Source organism: Pseudorca crassidens, chromosome 2 (assembly GCF_039906515.1).
Source record: "Pseudorca crassidens isolate mPseCra1 chromosome 2, mPseCra1.hap1, whole genome shotgun sequence".
In the NCBI taxonomy this organism is placed as follows: Eukaryota; Metazoa; Chordata; class Mammalia; order Artiodactyla; family Delphinidae; genus Pseudorca; species Pseudorca crassidens.
In genome coordinates this window covers 13611428-13630023 of record NC_090297.1, presented here as the reverse complement: position 1 = coordinate 13630023, position 18596 = coordinate 13611428, and the positions used below count along the sequence as shown (strand labels likewise).

Below are 18596 nucleotides of genomic sequence, written 5' to 3'. Positions count from 1 at the left end.
ACAAGGTCCACTGTTGACAGAGCAATTAGCATAGCCCACTGCCTGGCAAGGCCACCAGGCTTGGCCGCGGTGCCTGGGATCTTATCTGTTGGGCTCAGCGCCCAACTTCTTCTCAGCTGAGGCCTGGTTGGGTGGATGATGAAGCCCCAGACTGGGCTCGATGCCCCCTTCCAGAGGGTAGGGGAGCCTGTGCAGGGCTTCCTGGGGAGGAACAGGGAGGCCTATGAAACTGGAAAGATGTCCTGGGTCGTGGCTTCTTATCTTTTATTTTGGGCAGGGGGAGAACGGCCATCAGGTCATAAGATGCACATGGGACATCTGACCATGGCAGCTCTGATAATATGGCAAAAGGAACGAGCCAGGGCTTTGACTTGGGGGAGCAATGAGTTCTAATCCTGACTCTGACACTTGCTGCTCTATGACTCCGATACTTTGAAATGACCTCTCTGGGTCTCATTAGTCTCATCTGTAAAATGGAAGCACTGCTTCCGACACAGGCTATTGTGAGGATTAAAGGAATCCTCATAGTGGAGTGCTAGGTGTAAAGTAGCTGCTCATTAAACAGCATCCCTGTGTCACCAGCCATGCTTTGCAACAGAATAAAAAGCATATACTTGGCTTTCTTCTGCTGCTTTTCTCCTCACCCTGTTGGTTTTTTTTTTTTTTAACATCTTTATTGGAGCATAGTTGCTTTACAATGGCGTGTTAGTTTCTGCTTTATAACAAAGTGAATCAGCTATACGTATACATATATCCCCATATCTCCTACCCTGTTTATTTTTCATCTGAACTGTGTTTTAAATGTTGTAAAGCATATTTCCATCCAATAACTTAGGATATAGTTGGTGAAGTTGGCTGGCGACGTATCCCCATTTTACAGACAAAGAAACTGAGGCCCAGAGAGGTGAAGCGACTCGCCTGAAGTCATCCAGCAACTTGGCAGTAGAGCAGGGAATTGGGCCTCCAGGCCCCTCCCTCTCATGAGCTCTTTCGGCTGTAGCAGTTGCTGGAGACCCACAGCACTCTACCTGTCCTCTGTGCTTCCGCCTCTCCCTGCCTCTCTCCTCTCTCTCCTCGGGTCTTCATTCTCTGTCCACATCTCTGTGTTCCAGGCTCTCTTTTCCCTGAGTCTATCGTTCTGTCAAATGCCTGCTGAGAATCAGATGACAGCCAACCCTGCTCAACCAGAGAGTGGGAAGTTCGTTCTTGGGTCTGACTGCAACTTCTCTTGCTTTAAAATCCATCTGTATCCTCTTTGTCATCATCAGCAGAAGTTCACCATCTTCTTCATTGAATAACCATCATCATCATCATCATAAGCAGAAGCAAAGCAAAGCACATCCGGAGCTTTGAACTCCCCCTCTCTCTCCCTCTGGTCTTCTCCTGACCAGATGAGACCTTAACTTTAAGGCCCTTTAACCCTTCCTCACAAAACCAATTCCCATCACCTTGGATGCCTCCCTTCTTCAAGCTCTAGTTGCCCCAGCATCCTGTCCCACTGGGTGACCCCAGAGGTGGTGAGGAGAGAGGAAAGGGTGGGGAAAGAGCTGGGGGTCCACAGTCCTGTGCTCTAGTCCCGCTCTCCTGTGTGGGCTCTAAGCCATCATCACTCCATGACTGCAGACATGTGCCAGGGACCGTGGGGAGCAGAGGGATGTGCATGACACACACACCTGCTCCCTCCTTTCCCAGAGAACCAGAGAGCAATTAGCGTGTTCTCTGGCCTCAAGGAACAACTGGGGACAAGGGACAGTCAGAAGAGGATTATAATCCTGGGTGTAAATGCTATGACGGAGGAAGGAAGCCTGTGGGAACACGGAGGAAGGATACCCCAGCCAGCCAAGTGCAGGGCATGGTCAGGAAAGGCTTTCAGGAAGAGGTGACTTCCAAGCTGAATCCAGAGGGACATCTTGGCATGAGCCAGGTCAAGAGGAGGGAAAGGCAGAGCAGGCAGAGGGGACAGCAGGAACCAAGGCACAGAGACGGTGCTGAATCTGGTATATCTGACCAGCTGGAGTACTAAGCATGGGGGTGCTTGCGTCTGTGGCCTGGGCACCGTTCTATGTTTTACAAATACATACTCGCAAAATCCCCACAGCTGCCCCTAAAGTAGGTGGAATGATGGCTTGGTTTGGGCTCCCCCGTACACAGACTCAGAAAAGAATTCAAGTGCAGGTAGCTTCTTTGGGAGGTAACCGCGAAACTTCAGCGAGGGAGTGGGGAAGAGAAGGCAGTCGATTCTGTTGTGTTACCTCACCAACTACCACCGCGGAGCCCAAGCCCACTGTGTATCTGGGAGCCAGTGAAGAAGACACTCCCGGAATGAGTGTCCAGGTGTCCAGACCAGGAGTGCTGCCCCCAGGCAGAGGGTCGCTGCGTTCACAGTGAACAGATTGTGGTCTTTGCAGAAATGCCAAGGGGGCTACGGCTGGGCACTGTCAGTGTCTGCTACTGTCTTAACCCCATCTCACAGATGAGGAAACTGAGGCCCAGAGCATCCAGGTCTCACAGCCAGCGCACCGTAGGGCTCAAACCCAAGGACCTGCCCCAGAGCCTGTGGTCATAACCATGGAGCCACACTGCCTGACAGGGTCCACTCCCAACAGGAGGACAAGGGAGCGGTGAGAGATAAAGACAGAAGGAGGGCAAGAAGCACGGGAGGCCGAGACTTGCTGGGAGGAGAGTGGGTAAGGTGCATCGCCCAGGCAGCCCTGCTGTGTTCTGAGCGCTGGAAACGCACTGGGGAACCCCACGGACCTCATCAGCACTGCAGCCCAGGCAGTGCCTCTCCAGAGCCCTGGGTTCGGAGCCTGAATCAGATGCCCCACCCTCTGGTTCAAAGACCACATTTCCCCAGCCCAAACTAGAATTTCTTGTTAGACGTGGCTTTCCCACTGGGAAGGGAAGAGTGAATTTATTCATGCACACAGTCTTACAAAGGTTTAAACATTAGCATGCATTTGGTTATGTATGTCACAAACTGTCTTTATTGAAAAAGATTAAAAAAAAAACTTGCAATGGGGACCATCCTGGAGAATCTAGAAAATACAGTCTCTGTACACAGAAGGGATGAGAGCTTGTCCGCAGAGGGACCAACGGTTATGAGTATGGGTTTTCGAGTCCCAGCCAGAATCGAGCACATAGTAGGTGCTTATTAAATGCTTGATGACTAAGTGACTGGGGCTGAATCCCAACTCTCCCACAGGCTCTGTGCGTGGCCCTCTCTCTGCCTCAGTTTCCTCATCTGTAGGAAGGGGACAATAATGTCCGTGAAATGGGGTTGTAGGTGAGATAACTCAGGGAAGGCCCTGAGCAGCAGACTGGCTCATAGAAAGTGCTCAGTTAGCAGGCGTGGTGGCAGCAGCACAGTAAGGGGACTGAGGGAGAGGACGCTGGGCTGGCATCCAGCCTGAGCTTCTCCATCTAAGAGGAGACTACGTGGGCGCGACTGGCCTGGGTGTGGCAGGGAGCAGTAACGTCCCTAAGAGACCCTCCATCAGTGAGGGATGGGGATTGGTGGATAAACACCCCAGCCTCCTGGCGATCCTGAGGCGTGTCCCCACACTGCCTCTCAGCCCATCCAGCTGCAGCTGTATCAGCTTCCCTCCTTCTTCCGTCTCCCTCGCCCCCTCCTCTGCTGGTGTGTCCTGGGGTCCTTCCCAAATAAACTACCTGCACCCGAATCCTTGTCTCGGGCTCCACTTTGATGGGAAACCCCAAAAGCAAGTGATAACGATGCCCGAGGTAGTCATAGCGTCCCAGCACTAAATCCCTGAAGTGAGGACCACACAACACCACCCTCCCTCCCACTTCTCAGGCTGGTGTCGGAAGGAATGACTGAGATAAATAGCAGGACAAAGCTACAGAAAAGAAGCAAGTGAGGCCACATGTACTGGGAGGGATTATTATATTTCCGCAGTGAGATAAGGATCTTAAAGCTCGCTGATTCTGTAGCCCGCATGTGGGGTTCAGGCACTGACAGTCTCCAGCTCTGTTAATCCCTCTCGCCCCCGCCTGTCACTTAGAGATCCATTCTCTTCGGCCCCAACCCTGGGGCAGATAAACTGAAGTGGATCCAGCCTCATCAACCTTGACTGTGACACAAAGAGCACCCTCCAAGCAGGAGACCTGGTATGCCCAGGGCAGGGGAAAGAGGGGGTCCCTCGGCTCCTGTCCCAAGGTCAGGCCCTGCTCAAGGCTCAGCCCTGCCACTAACCCACTGCCCATCCTGGAGCAGGTCACTCCCTGCTCTGAGCCTAGCCTTTCCTCCTCTAAAATGTGGCGGACAAGGCGGCAGACGAGCGAGGGCTAAGAGCCAGGAGCTAGACTGTCAGAGATGGAATCCCAGCACTCACTTGCTGTTCAGCCTTGAGTCAGTTACTTAACCTCTCGGTGCCTCTGTTTCCTCATTTACAAAATAAGGAAAATAACAGAGTCTAACTCATGGAGTTTTTCATGCAGGTTAAACACATTAATATTTATGAAGCACTTAGAAAAGTGCCCTGCACACAGTAAGTACTACACAAATATCTGTTAGATAAACACCTATATTGCTTACTTCAAAGGGTTGTGGTGGTTTCACCAGATGATAAATACATAAAATCCTTCAGATGTGGTGGAAATCCATGCAAATATATTATAGTCATGAATTCTCTTTATATCTCCATTTCCCAGAAGTGGCTTCCCTCCGTGGGCTTTGTAGCGCTAAACACAGAGAAGGGACTTTGAAGTTTCCCAGAGCCAGGTGTGAAACACGGCACTGCCCCTCACCAGTCCTAAGCGACTTCATCCCCGAGCCTCAGTTTCCCCATCGGGGATAATAATGGTGCACAGCTCCTTTTTTTTTTTCCTTTTTTAAAATGTTTTGGCTGCGCCGCACGCAGTATGCAGGATCTTAGATCTCCGACCCTGCAGTGGAAGCGCAGAGTCTCAACCACTGGACAACCAGGGGAGTCCCAGCATATCTCATAAGCTGAGGTGAGCATTAGGGGAAGACAGGTCAGGAAGGCACCTGGTACAAGGGCTGCCCCCCAAGGAGCCCAGTTAAGGTCAGTTTCTCTCCCCAGTTCCCCAAGGGAAGTCCCTTCACTTCTTTGGGGATGTGGGTACTCACCTGCGATGGGAACCCGATGCACCAGTTCACTGGGCTGGTGGGAGGTGCGTGCGCTGATGCCCAGGAAAACTTGAAGCTCAGGCCTGGGGGAGACCATATGCTCAGTGACAGCCCCCTTTTCCTCTGGAAAAATCTGGTGATTAATCTAAATCGCAGAGAATCCCCTAATCTCCCAGGCGTGGCCGTGGAAGTCTATGTAGGATTTCTCTGCCTCACCGTGACTAACTGAGGCCACAGTTGGGGTGCATCTATCTGGCCTGAGCTGGCCCGTGGGGGAGGCCCGCAGCCCGCCACAGAATCCCGGGGCTGAGGACCGGACGCCGGTGCCTGGAATTTTCAGGACCCGCAGGTGTGGGCTGGACCGGCCTTTGTGGGCGGGGCGTTGAAGAGCCCAAGCCCAGCCCAGTCCTCCGCGGCTGGCCCTGAGAGAAGCCCTGAGATGTTTGTCGAAAGGCGCTGGTTCCCACGTGCCTCACCTGCTTTGGCCTAATGTGTTAACCTAAATGCTTATGTCCCAGATAAGAGGCCAGGGAGAGGAGCAGATAGCACCTGTGAGAAATTCACCCTCCCCCGGGGAGTTGAATTGGCATCAGATAGACCTAGAGAAGAATCAGACCAGAAGGAAAGGGGTGGTGACAGGACCTCTGCCCTGGAAGCTTCTGAAGCCCTGTCAACAAGGGACCAGAACATCCTTCCGGCTCAAAGAGAGTTTGAGACGACAGCCCCACCCCCTCACCTTAAGGATGGGAAAATGAGGCCCAGAGACGGTGAGGGACACAGCAGAACAACACAGCCAGAGTGGGACCAAGTCTCTAAACTGTCAGCACAAAACTCAACTCCCCCAGAGGATGTGCAGTGAAAATGCTACAGGTGAGAGTTAAGAACAGTCGCTGAAGGGAGATGATTTTCCCTCCACGCATTCATTCATTTGCTCATTCATTCACTCATTCATTCATTATTCAACTGAGAGTAATTGGCAGGCACTCTCCTAGGTGCTAAAACAAACATTATCTCTCACTAGTTTGTAGCTCCTTAAAGGCATGGACCACACCTGTGCTGCTCACGGCTCTATCCCCAAAGCCTGGCACGTAATATGAGCTTGATAATGCGGGATTTATCACACTTAATTCTCACCTGCGAAGAAACAAATTCTTATTCACATTTTACCGTTAGGAAACTGAGGCTCTGAGAGGTAAGGGGACTGGCCCATGTGGTCATTACGAATTCATTCATCAGGAAATATATAATAGTTGTGCACCTATGATGCGCCAGCAATGAACAAGAGGACAAGGCCCTCAGGGGCTTCCAGCCCAGTGGAGGAGTCGGTTGTGGTCAAATAGTAAATATGCTGGCGATGGGAAATTATAAACTGAGGTGGGGGTCATGGTAGGAGGACCATTATTTCATATTCTAAGCTGTGTGGGCCTCAGCCTGTGTCATGGACAGTCAGGTGGTAGAGGGAAGGACTGATGGTGAGAAGGTAGCATTTATCTGATGCAAAAATTGCGAACTCAGAGAGGTGAAGTGACTTGCCCAGGACCACACAGCAGGTATGCAGTGAAGCTGGAGTTCAAGCCCAGTCTCTCTGCAAACCCACTCCTTCTACCGTATCAGAGGACTGGGAAAGACCTACGACAGGAGACAGCAGTTGGACGAGAAACTGTGTCCTGGTCAGTAGAAGCCACATGCGGCTGGAGGCCCTACTCCCCGCGATCTGGGCGCCGCAGGGCAGAGGCCTGGCATCACCCCCAGCCTCAGTGAGTGGGTGTCTTAAAGCCAAATCCAGCTTTCTCTTCCCCCCACCTCCTCTCCCTTTATGGAGACGCTAATTTTAGCCAGCCACATAGGCAGACTGAGCTCTTAAAAATGGACTGATTTAGCCTTTGCCTTAATTGCTCCAAAAAAGCGCTTTGCATCTAGTGGGGAAGAGAATGAATATAACTCTATTTAGGTTAAAAATTTAAAGCCAAATTCTCCCTGGTCTGGCAAGAAGAGAGGAAAGCACTTAATCCCGTCTCGGTGGTCTCCCCATCCCCAGCCCTCTCCCCCCGCCACTCAGAGCCTCTGTGTCTGCCTCACAGGCCTAGACCCTACCGGGGGAGAAAGCAGGGACGCACCGGGAGCCTCACCAGCCACTCAAGTGAGGGCAGGGCACTTCTGAAGCATTCACAGGGGAGATTTGCAAAATCTCCTTCCCTGACAGCCCCAAGAGGTGGCCAGGGCCCAGAATCCACCGATGGGGCAAAAGTCTGCAATCATTTACCAGTTCTTGAAGTTAGCCCATCCCTGGGTCATCTCAGCCATCCTCTGTCTGCAGGCTGGGGCTGCCAAGGCTCAGCCAGGTTCAAATGCTGCCCTTCCCAAAGGTTCTCTAAGAATTCCATTCAGTAAACACTGAAAATCTGCCATGTGCCACGTACCATGCTTAGTGATGAGAATCCAACAGTCAATGAGGCAGGAATGCCCAGAGGGCTGACCATAAATGTACGTGTTCCCCTAGTCATAGTTCAGTGTGGTTCGGCTCACTAACTATCACTTCATCCATCCAGCCATCCATGCATCCTCCATCCAGCCTCCACCCATCCATCCTCCATCCATTCATCTTCTATCCATCATCCAACCATCTTTCCATCTTCCATCCATCCATCTATCTTCCCATCCATCCATCAATACAAATATTTAATAAGTACATATACTGTGCCCAGAACAGTGCTAGGTACTAAGGTTACAAAAATTAATAATACAGAGTATTTTTTTTTTTTTTTTTTTTTTGCAGTACGCGGGCCTCTCACTGTTGTGGCCTCTCCCGTTGCGGAGCACAGGCTCCGGACGCGCAGGCTCAGCGGCCATGGCTCACGGGCCCAGTGGCTCCACGGCATGTGGGATCTTCCAGGACCAGGGCACAAACCCGCGTCCCCTGCATCGGCAGGCGGACTCTCAACCACTGCGCCACCAGGGAAGCCCAATATAGAGTAAATAAGACAAACAGAGACACTGTTCTTATTGATTTCATGGAGTGGATGCGGCAGGCAAGTAAACAAGATATTTACTGAGGCAGAGACAGCATCTGGCTACCAAAAATAGACACACACACACACACACACACACACACACACACACACACACACCCTGGCCCTGCCGCATAACATGGAATTGTCTCTGGAGGCAACTCCCACCCCCACCCATGGATGACATTTCCTAGATGCCTCTTTATTTTCTCTTCCCTCTTCCACTGGCTGGAAAGGAGCCCTATGGAGCCCCAGGAGACAGCAGAGTCACAAGATATAAGGAGCCTGTATCTCTGAGTCTCCACATGGAGGAAAAGCACCCACCTTCAAATATACCCACAATGTAAGTTAAAAATACTATTTTTGAGACTGTGCCAGTGAAATTTGGGGGTTCATTTGTTACAGCAGCAAGTGTCACCCTATCTAGTATAATTACATTTTACAAAGTACCTTTCTGTAAGTGAATGAAGGGATAAAAACATGCGATTTGATTCTTATAACAACTGCATGTGGTAGCTAATCGTTGCCCCCATTTATGGATGAAAATCCTGAGGCAGAGAGGCGAAGTAACTTGCTCAGAGTCACACAGCTGGTAGGTGGTGGGCCAGGCTTTGAACCTGACTCCCATATCCATTCACTTTATGTGACAACGTGCTCCTAGTCGGGGTACAGATAGGGAACCTCAGTGTGAACAGGAAGGGCGACGTCTTCACCTCCCTCTGGGTGCAGAAGTTGAGGTGGGGCATTTATCCCAGGGCCACCAGTGTGGTTTCTGTTACCAAGACGCATGGAGGAGAAAACTAAAAATCTGCCCTGGGTGTTTCCCTCCCCCTGCTGGACCAGAGGTCCCGAGCAGGGCCCCTTTCCCCAGCAGTCGCTGTCTTTCTTCAGGGGCTTTTCTCAGTCCATAAGAGGAGCCCCTTTCCCTCCTCTCAGGACAAGAAGAAGCAAGGATAGGAGACACTGGGTTTCCACCCCTGGGAGGCAGTCGGCTTCCTTCAGAGGCCTGGCCCAAGGCTGGTTTCCACCCCTTGTTTGGCAGCCCAGGCAAACCACCAAGATATCTCCATTGGCCGGCCCAAGGCTGCCAGAGCTGAGGGGGCTCCGGGTCCCCCCTCCAGGCTGTCAGAGCCATAGTCAGAGCTGGTCGAGCCACTGGAGCAGAGTGGCTGACAAGGGGCAGCCAGACAGGAACAAGTCCTGGGCTTGGTGGTGGCAGGAAGCCCCACTGCAACCCCACAGAAGGGCTGCTGCTCTCCACTGAAGGCCTGGAGTCAAGTTCCTTCTCAGATGACATTTTTTTCTCCATGATTGTCTGGCTATCAGACAAGGAGATGGTGCTGTGAAATGAAGGATGTTGAGCTTTTGAGAGCAGCATCTGGGTGTGAATCCAGGCTCTGACACTCACCAACTGTGTAACCTCGGGCAAGTCACTAAGCCTCTCTGAGCCCCTCAGTTTACCTATCTGTAAAATGGGACTAATAACGCTTGTGTCACAGGGGATAGGGAGAGGATTAAATGGCATAGCAGGCAACTGATAATTTAAGAAGGGAGAAACAGAATCTGAGAATGTTCTAGCTAGAAGAGCCCTGAGAGATCTGGGAGGGAAAGTGAGGCCCACAGGGAGTCAGCCACTAACCTTGGGTGGAACAGAAAGGCAGATGCTTACGATCTGTCCTTCCTGCTTTGGTTTTGCCACCTTTTCCTCTGCCTCCCTGTCTCCTTCCCACAGGAGCTCCTCGTCCTGGTGTGGAGAGGGGAACCGAGGAAGGGGAGGGGAAGAAGCGGGTGACCCGTCTCTGAGACGCTCGTCACACTCAGAGGCTGGATCACGTGGGTTTTCCCACGGCTTTTGCCGGGGGTGGTCGATGCTTTTACTGGTCAGAGATGGCGCCAGATGCTGGCGTTGCTACACCTGAGCTGGTCCCTCACGTCTCATGTCTGTTCCCCTCTGTTCATGGGAGCCAAACGTCCACCGCGATGGCTGTTGGGAGGACTAAAGGCCCATGCCCTCAGGGCCTACCGTGCAGGGCACTGGCCCTGATCATGCTGTCCTCTCCCTCACACCCACCCAGAGGCACCAGCTCCTGCCCTCCACCCACCACCCTATTGCTCAGCCTCTGAGCCTTCACTGTGGGTGGGCGTGTGTCTGGGCCGAGAGCCCAGAGAGGGTCAGTGCCTGAGTGAGAACCTCATCCGGGCCCGGCAGTTGAACCAATGTCCATCCCAGAGCCCTCCATTCATGGGAGGGGTGGAGGGGGTGCACAGTAGGACTAGGTCTATGGCGGATCCCCTTGGGAAGACTGGAGGGGTCCCCTCTGCTGACCCAGTCCTCCTCTCCTGCCTCTCACCACTCTCCCACCTCCCATCCCTCCTTCCTATTCCCAACAGGGGTCAAAGTTCTCCATCCTGCTGCCCTCCCAGGTGGTCCAAGGTCCTATCACTTTCTCTCCCTCCTCCCTGCCCCAGGCTCCGCAAGTGAGGAATTCTCCCCCCTCGCTCCCTGTAATGCTATACCGCTAATAAGATTAAAACATACCTCCTGGGCTTCCCTGGTGGTGCAGTGGTTGAGAGTCCGCCTGCCGATGCAGGGGACATGGGTTCGTGCCCCGGTCCGGGAAGATCCCACATGCCGCGGAGCGGCTGGGCCCGTGAGCAATGGCCGCTGAGACTGCGCGTCCGGTGCCCGCGCTCCGCAACGGGAGAGGCCACAACAGTGAGAGGCCCGCGTACCGAAAAAAAAAAAAGAAAAAAAAAAAACACACCTCCCTCTTACAGCATCGATTCATAGCACTGATTTACTGTTGCTTCTCGGCTGCTACAAAACGGATGCACGGGCTGCCACCTTAATCTCTATCCAACTCCTCACTGCTGGGGAATAACTGCTAATTAATACCTTTCTTCTTCCCGACGCCTGCCAGCTTTGAGAGCCATCGATACTCTGTGGGCTCCCTGCCACCCGGCCACTCACCTCCCCACTCGCCTGGGGCTCCAGCCCCAGGCCAGAGGCACCCTGGGGGTCCAAGGTGGAACAAGAGAAGGTGGGCTTTTCTGCTTTCTTGGTCCTCCCACTGGACACGCAACACAGATAGACACAGCAAGCCAGCAAGAGGCGGAGCCTAATGCAGAAGGCACTGAGTCAGACCTCGGTTCAAATCCCGGCTCCTAGTCACACCAGCTCTGAGATTTTCACCTCTGAGTCCCAGCCTCCTTGTCTGCAAAATGGAGAACGCCACGGGACCCACCTCCTAGGGATGTGCAAGAACTAAGGGAGAACAGGTCAAGAATGTACCGAACACAGTCCCTGGCCTCCTGCTTCCTTGGGGCCTTTGTCCCAGGCCTGGAGGGGGTGCCATTACCATGGGCCAGCTGAGTTCACAGCACTGGTGTCAGGGAATGGCAGGTGGTCATTCCTAATGCTGGGGAGCAGGGTCCAGGGGAGACCCCATCAGAAGAAGTTAGCTACAGACATGCAGCCCGGTCAGGAGACGCCAACGTCAGAGCTCAGTGAGACTTTCCCTGCTTCTTTTCTTCTCCCTTTTCAGCTCAGAAGCCACCTCCTCCAAGAAGCCTTCCTGGACCACGCAACCTAGAGAAGCTGGTCTGTCCCTAAGCCCCTGACTATCCCATAGCCCCGCGTTCTCCTCACAATACGACATCATCCAGAGTTAGGCTATTTACCTATGTGTTTGTTCCTGCCTCGCCCACCAGGATGTCAGTCCCATGAGGCCTAAGCTCTTGACTGTCCCATTCACATTGTCTCCCTGGGCACGCAGTAGGAGATCAAAAAGTATCTGATAAATGACTAGCAAGTTCTCCATTAGTATTAGCTAATAATAATGATGATGATAAGCAAGGTTCTCACTTCCCTCTCCCCTCCAATGAAGAGCTGATTAATGCCCTCTCTCCTTTAGTGGGGGATCCTATTAAAAAAAACCATCGCTACTGTGTATTCAGTGTCTACTACGTGTCAGTTGAGAAGCTGAGGCCCGGAGCAGTTACACGCCTTGCCCCAGATGACACATCTAGCGGGTGACTCAGCGGCCATTCAGCACCAGGTGGGCCACGTATTCGAAGCACTCTACCCGGCCCCCTGATAGGGCACAGCACGTCCCACCAGGAGGGAAGGGGAGAGCTGCTTCTCTACCAAAAATATCTGGACGCCAGTGTTTTCCTCCTGGAAGCCCGACAGCCTGCTGAGAGCGAGGCATTCCCTCCGGTCGCTGGTGGCTATAACATGAGCAGCCTGGGGAGGAAAGCCAGCCTGATCTTGGATGTGCACGGTCGCACAGAGAGCGTCAAGAACGCAGGACCAGGTGCATCTCCCTTTGGACTCGTTCCTCTCTGAACCAATTCCCCCTAGCGGTAGCTGCAGGACCAGATGGGGTGAGGGATGTGTGAACACACGGAATTATCATTCTAAATACCCAAGTCTGCCTTTACCTGCAGGACAGCCCGGCTGGGGGCCCCGCTCTGTGAGGGAAGGAGGTGGCAGCCGTCTGCCTCCCCGGGCCGTGAGAGGTGGTGGTTTGGAGGGAGAGGAAGCCCCAGGACTGCGCCTGGCAGATGTGCCAACAGAAGCCAGCGTGGGTGCTTTTAATAAAACATAACGAGGTGTGGGATCATTAAATGTTTCATCTAATTCCAGGCTCCCGTGGGGGTGGGGTAGACCAGTTGGGCTGGCAAAGGAGAAAGGTTTATAGGGGGTACCCTGAGGCTGTCTGGGTGCCGGGGCAGGCACAAGTTGCGGGGGCAACAGGACCCAAGCCTCTGGGCCAGGGCCGGGGTGGGCGTGGGGCTTTCTCACAGGCCTCCCTTCCAGCTTGGAAAGAGGCGGAAATCAGAGGCTTTTCTCCCAGAAATGGTCCCCTCCTGCTGGGGACCTGGTACAAGCCACTGGCCCCTCTGGGCCTCAGTTTCCCCGTACGTAGCATGAAATGAGGGTTGAATTTAACAGAAAAACGCTAGAACCTCCTCTACTAGCCCTGAGGAGGTCCATACTTCCTCCCCATCGTGCAGTCCACTCATTTTCAAATTCCTTCATTCAGAGTAAAGCTGGAGTAGAAGCCAGTCTGGAAAAGAGGCAAAGCAGAGCTCCCGGATCGAGCTGGGGACAAGGGCCCCCTGAACCATTACCTTGACTCACATTCTGGCTGCCCAAAGTGGTATGGGGGGTACGTCCATGGGAAACTGGGGTTCCAAGGAGCACAGTTTGAAAACCATGGGTCTGCCACATGCTGCCTCAACTCCCCCATCTCCAAGGCCCAGCTCATGTCTCAGAACTTCACTGGAGGCCTCCCTGATCATGAAACTGCCCTGGTCACTACCAACCGTTTCCCAGCTCTCGCCATCCTAACATTCACTGTGGCCAGTGATTATGCTTCTTTACTTGTTTCCAGCCAGTGCACAGGGTCTGAGACATAGTAGCTGCTCAGTGATAGGGCCCCTCCCACACATCTGCACTTGGCCAGCACACTTACTGGGCCCTATTCTTCTTCATAGCAGCTATTACTTCCTCTTGTTATGTATTCATGTATGTACTCTGGAAGGTAAGCTCCAGGAGGGCAGGCTTTATCTTTATCTGTTTCTATTCACCACCATATCTCTAGTGCCTAGCACACTATCTGGAACGTGGTAAGTATCCAGTTTGTCAGATGAATGAAAGGATGGGTGAATGGATGGAAGGATGGATGGATAGATAGATGGATATATGGCCAAAAAATATAGGGCCAAAGAAAGAAGGAATGAATTCTCCCTTTCTTCCCTGAGTGGGTATGAGTCTGCCAGGCATAATAGGTTCAGTCAGAGCTCAAAATGTCTTTGAGCTGAATCTCCAATGACGCTATAAGCACTGGAAAGGCAACTCTATCCTTCTTCCAGATCCCGCAGCATCCACATGGGCTCTTATCAGTTCCATAAACACTTACCGATGCCCGCTCTGTGCCAGAACTACACCAGGCACAGGAAGCACGGAGATGAGTTACAAATGGCCTCTGTGCCCCATGGTGCTGTGAACAGAGTAGGTGCACAGAAAATGTTTGTGGAATAAATGAGGTCTAAAGTGAGACCTGAATGATGAATAGGACTTAGTCTGAAGAAGGAAGTAGTTTCCAGCCAAGGGAATGACAAGTACAAAGGCCCTGGGGCATCTAGGAGTACCAAGTTTTTAGTGCTGAGGTCCTATGTGGCAGGAGGGTTAGGCTTTTTTTTTTTTTTTTTTTTTTTTGCGGTACACGGGCCTCTCACTGTTGTGGCCTCTACCGTTGCGGAGCACAGGTTCCGGACGCGCCGGCCCAGCGGCCATGGCTCACGGGCCCAGCCGCTCCGCGGCATGTGGGATCCTCCTGGACCGGGGCACGAACCTGTGTCCCCTGCATCGGCAGGCGGACTCTCAACCACTGTGCCACCAGGGAAGCCCGAGGGTTAGGCTTTTTGTCCAGATTCATGTTCTCCCAAGTGGTTCCCCACAGGTGGCACCCAGTGCTCTTCCCAGAACTCTGTGCACAATAGGTCCCCTCTGAGGTCATGCTTTCTGGGGAATGAGAGGGAGGGGTGATGAGCCATAGCCCCTCCCATTGCCATGAATATCTCCCTGGCCACCTCCACGCCCACCGAACCCCACACTCATCTGCTCGGACCCACACAATGCACTAATTTAACCACTGCAAATACCTCTTCTGTCTCCTTTCCAAGGGAAATAACATTATTTAAGTAAAGCCCTTTAAATTTTAAAGAGCTGGGTTGGACTTCCCTGGTGACGCAGTGGTTAAGAATTTGCCTGCCAGTGTAGGGACACGGGTTCGAGCCCTCGTCCAGGAAGATCCTACATGCCGCGGAGCAACTAAGCCCGTGTGCCACAACTACTGAAGCCCGCGTGCCTAGAACCTGTGCTCCGCAATAAGACAAGCCACCACAATGAGAAGCCCGCACACCGCAACAAAGAGTAGCCCCCTCTCGCCACAACTAGAGAAAGCCCGCGCTCAGCAACATAGACCCAATGCAGCCAAAAATAAATAAATGAATAAAATTAAAAAAATAATAAATTAAATAAATAAATAAAGAGCTGGGCTGTGTGCTCTCTGCAGGAAGCTTTTAGCAGCATGCTGGAAAGAAAGAATAATAACGAGGCCAGAGACAACAGAGGAGAGCTGAGCTGCCACCCAGTGACTGCCCAGGCAGGGGGCCCAGGGCCAGATCCCGCTGCTGCTGGAGCCCCTGACCCCCTCCCCCAGAGGCACGTAGGAGCAGGATGGGAGGTCCAGAGAGCCCCAGAATCACAAAAGGTCAAGTTGGAAGGGATCTCCGGCAGAGAAGCAAGAAGGCAGAGAGGACAGAAAGCAGTTAAAGTGTGAGACATCCTACGTTCAAAGCTCAACCACTTAGTAGCTGTGCAAACCTGAGCAAGTGGCTTAACCTCTCTGATGATATAGGACTTTCCCTAACACCTCAGTGGATTAGTCATCCCCTTTTCTACGTTCCCATAAGGACTTGGTAGCTATTTCAATTTTAGAATTTTCAATATTATTCCATAATTTATTTGTTCGCCTGCCTATCTGCCCCAGGAGACTGTGGACTCCCTGAGGACAGGCACTGGGTCTCATCTGCACCTTAGTGCCAGCCCTGGCACAGGGCGCAACTCAGAGCAGGTGCTCAGTAAACGGCTGCTGAATGGAACTGAAATGAGGCCGAGTTTGTGCTCCAAGGAAATGAGTGGCTATTGGAGCATCCTCGTCACAGACAGCTGCTCTTAGCAACACAGCCTGGAGGCAGGACGCTTCATCCCAAAGGTGGGAATTTGGAGGCATCCAATATGTCTTAAATGAAGTATTTTGGACCTAGACGACAGTACTCTCCTTCCCAATCTTATTAGCCATCCAAGAATCTTAGAACTGGGTCGTCCAGACTCACTCCTTTGTTTTATGGACCTAAGGCTCAGAGGAGTGGGGGAGGGTAAGCGAGTGATGCTGCAAGTTGATGGAGGAGTTGAAATCAGATCCAGTTTGGTGTCCTTTCCACCAAACTGATGTTTTCTACAGTAGCTTGCAGGATGAGGCCAAGTGGCACAGAGAAGCTTTTTTAAAAATTCAAATGGTCACATGTTTAATATGAATTAAGAAAAAATATGTCTACTCAGTACAACAAGCCTATACATTATTCCTTTGTAAAATACAAATGAAAATAGAGGGAATCAGTTTAAATTTGATTTTAAGAAAATCATGATGTAAGAAATAACCTGGGTGGGATGCAGATAAAGTCATGAAGGAGGTGACTGAAGTGTGCCCTGTGCCCCAGGGCACGCTCAGAGATGGCAACCAGAAAGCAGCACTCCACCACCCCAGGACATGGGCATGGCGGGCAACAAAAGCTCCCCGAGACCCAAGCCCGGACCAAGGAGTGGCCCAACATTACTACGATGGATGCCCCGCAGCCTGCACATAGGGGAGGTCCAGCCTGCAGGACACGGTCCCATATTCGACTGGAAACGAGTCTCATCTAAGTTCATGTGAACAGTCAGGTAGATGGAAAGGCGGCTGAACAAAGGAACGTCACCCCCACCAACTTGGACACTGAGACCCGAGGGGGCTGTTGGAGGTTTTCCTAAGGAATATTGACCTCCAGTAAGCGATCGATCCCCCCCTCCAAAGGAGCATGCTGTCACTCAGTCAGTAGGCAGGGCTGAGACCGACCTGCAGGGGGACAGGGCTGTAGCAGGGCTGGGGGAAGATGGCAGTGTCGACAGACGGCACGCGGGCAAGGGGCAGGGGCACTCTGTCTTGCCCAGAGCACTTCAGAGAATAAATAAGCCGGGGACGAAATTGCCGCTGGTATTTGTCACAGCTATTTCAGCAAAGCACCGAATGTATAAGCGTCTCGAATTTCAACTGGCAAAATTAGGCCTCATCGAAGTCAATCTGAACAGTCAAGGTAGATGGAAAAAAGGGCCGGACAAAGGAAATTAGAGGGACACGAGGACAGTCCCCTGAGCCAACTGAGAAGCTGGGAGCCAAAGGGGCTGTTGGTGGCCGTTTTCCCAGGAAACAGTCACTCCATTTAGAAGCCGGCGCCCGCACCCCCCCCCTCCCCCCGCCTCAGACTCCAGCGACTTGCTGAGAAGGTCCCTCGAAATGTAGAATTGGCACTCTCAGCTTTCAGATGAAGGATAAAGGTCTGATGATCCAAAGGGCTAACTTACTCACTGTTAACTCCCTTCTACCCCACCTGCAAGGGAGGAAGCAGCGTCTGGCAAGAAGAGCTAAGACTTGGAGAGCATCTGCCTGTCCCCTTGGGAGGAAGGAACTCTGAGCCCGTTCATGATGGATGTGGACCAGACTGCACATGGTAAGAGCCAGTGGGGATGGCAGGAAGGATTACCTAAATGGATCTAAGAAGAAAGAACCTCTCTGTGGGAAATGGGGTGGAAAATAGACCGGGGAACGAGGCATCGGTATGCCCTGGGGTGGAGTAATCAATCGGTGCGATGGACCAGGGGACAGGAACGTGTGGGGACATTGAAGAGTCTTGAGCAGAGACAACACATCACAATGGTCAATACCAGCAGTGGAGGGTGCAGGCGTTTCCTCTCTGCAAACTGCAACGTTCTCCCAAAGTTACCTGTCCCTTCAAGTTCACGTGCCCCTGAAAGGCCAGTTCCGCATTCGTAAAGCCCCATACTCATATGTTACATTTTGGCTCAGGAAAATCTAGCGTCTAGCACAGGATGGGGCATAAGGCAGGCATTTTAGTCCCGTGATTGTTATTAATATAAGTAGTGACCAATTATTTATTAGCATCACAGGTCATCTGTTTCCATCGTCTTAGCAACTCTGTTGGGTATGTAGTGCAACCTTCATTTTCTAGACAGGGAAACTGAGGCTTAGCTTAGCAGGATGGTGTTATAGCTCTGCTGTTTGCTCCCCAGCTCACTCTTTTCCCTTCTCCACCCGTTCTGTGCCTGGGAGCCCAATTGCATGGGCTTCCAACTGAGTTTGGTCAATGGGCAGCATCAGCAAGAGACCCAAAGGCAGGAGGAGGATGAAATTGAGGTATTTCTTCCTCCAGCTCCCTGCCAGGTCCCCAAGAGTTGGCTGCATCCCTCTACCCAGAGCCACAGTCCTGCACGCAGCCCTCTTCACACAGCCCTCTCTCCAGTTGCTACAGGTGGTAGTAACTCCCCACTGTTCTTGGTCCCAAGGGCTGCCCTCCCTAAACCCTAAAGCCAGTAGTCCCTTTAATAAGCCCTTCATGGACCCCCCAGGCTGAGCTAGGTGTTTCCTGCTGGAACCTGGTTGGTACGGAGAGAAAGAAAGTGTCCCCAGATTACAGAGCTTACAAACAGTGGCACTGAAACCCCAGCCCTCCTCTGCCTCCAAAGCCCATGTCATTCCATCTGAACTGCGGTTTCTCAGCCACAGACGTTCACACCCGCAGCTGCCCAGATTGGCCACATCTGCATGCCACCTGCTCCACTATGCACT

General features: G+C 52.3%; 1 protein-coding gene across 5 annotated transcripts in view; it reads right to left on the bottom strand.

Moving 5' to 3' along the window:
• IGSF21 (immunoglobin superfamily member 21) overlaps positions 1-18596 on the bottom strand; it is a 272330-nt gene that overhangs the window by 214475 nt on the left and 39259 nt on the right. The window contains exon 1 of one of the 5 annotated variants that reach the window (XM_067722122.1): positions 5114-5249. The exons of the other annotated variants lie outside the window; for them this stretch is intronic. Within the exon in view, the coding sequence (XP_067578223.1) occupies positions 5114-5210 (97 nt within the window). The 5' untranslated portion in view covers positions 5211-5249. Of the gene's footprint in view, positions 1-5113; positions 5250-18596 lie in introns of those variants that run through there. 5 annotated transcript variants of the gene reach the window in all.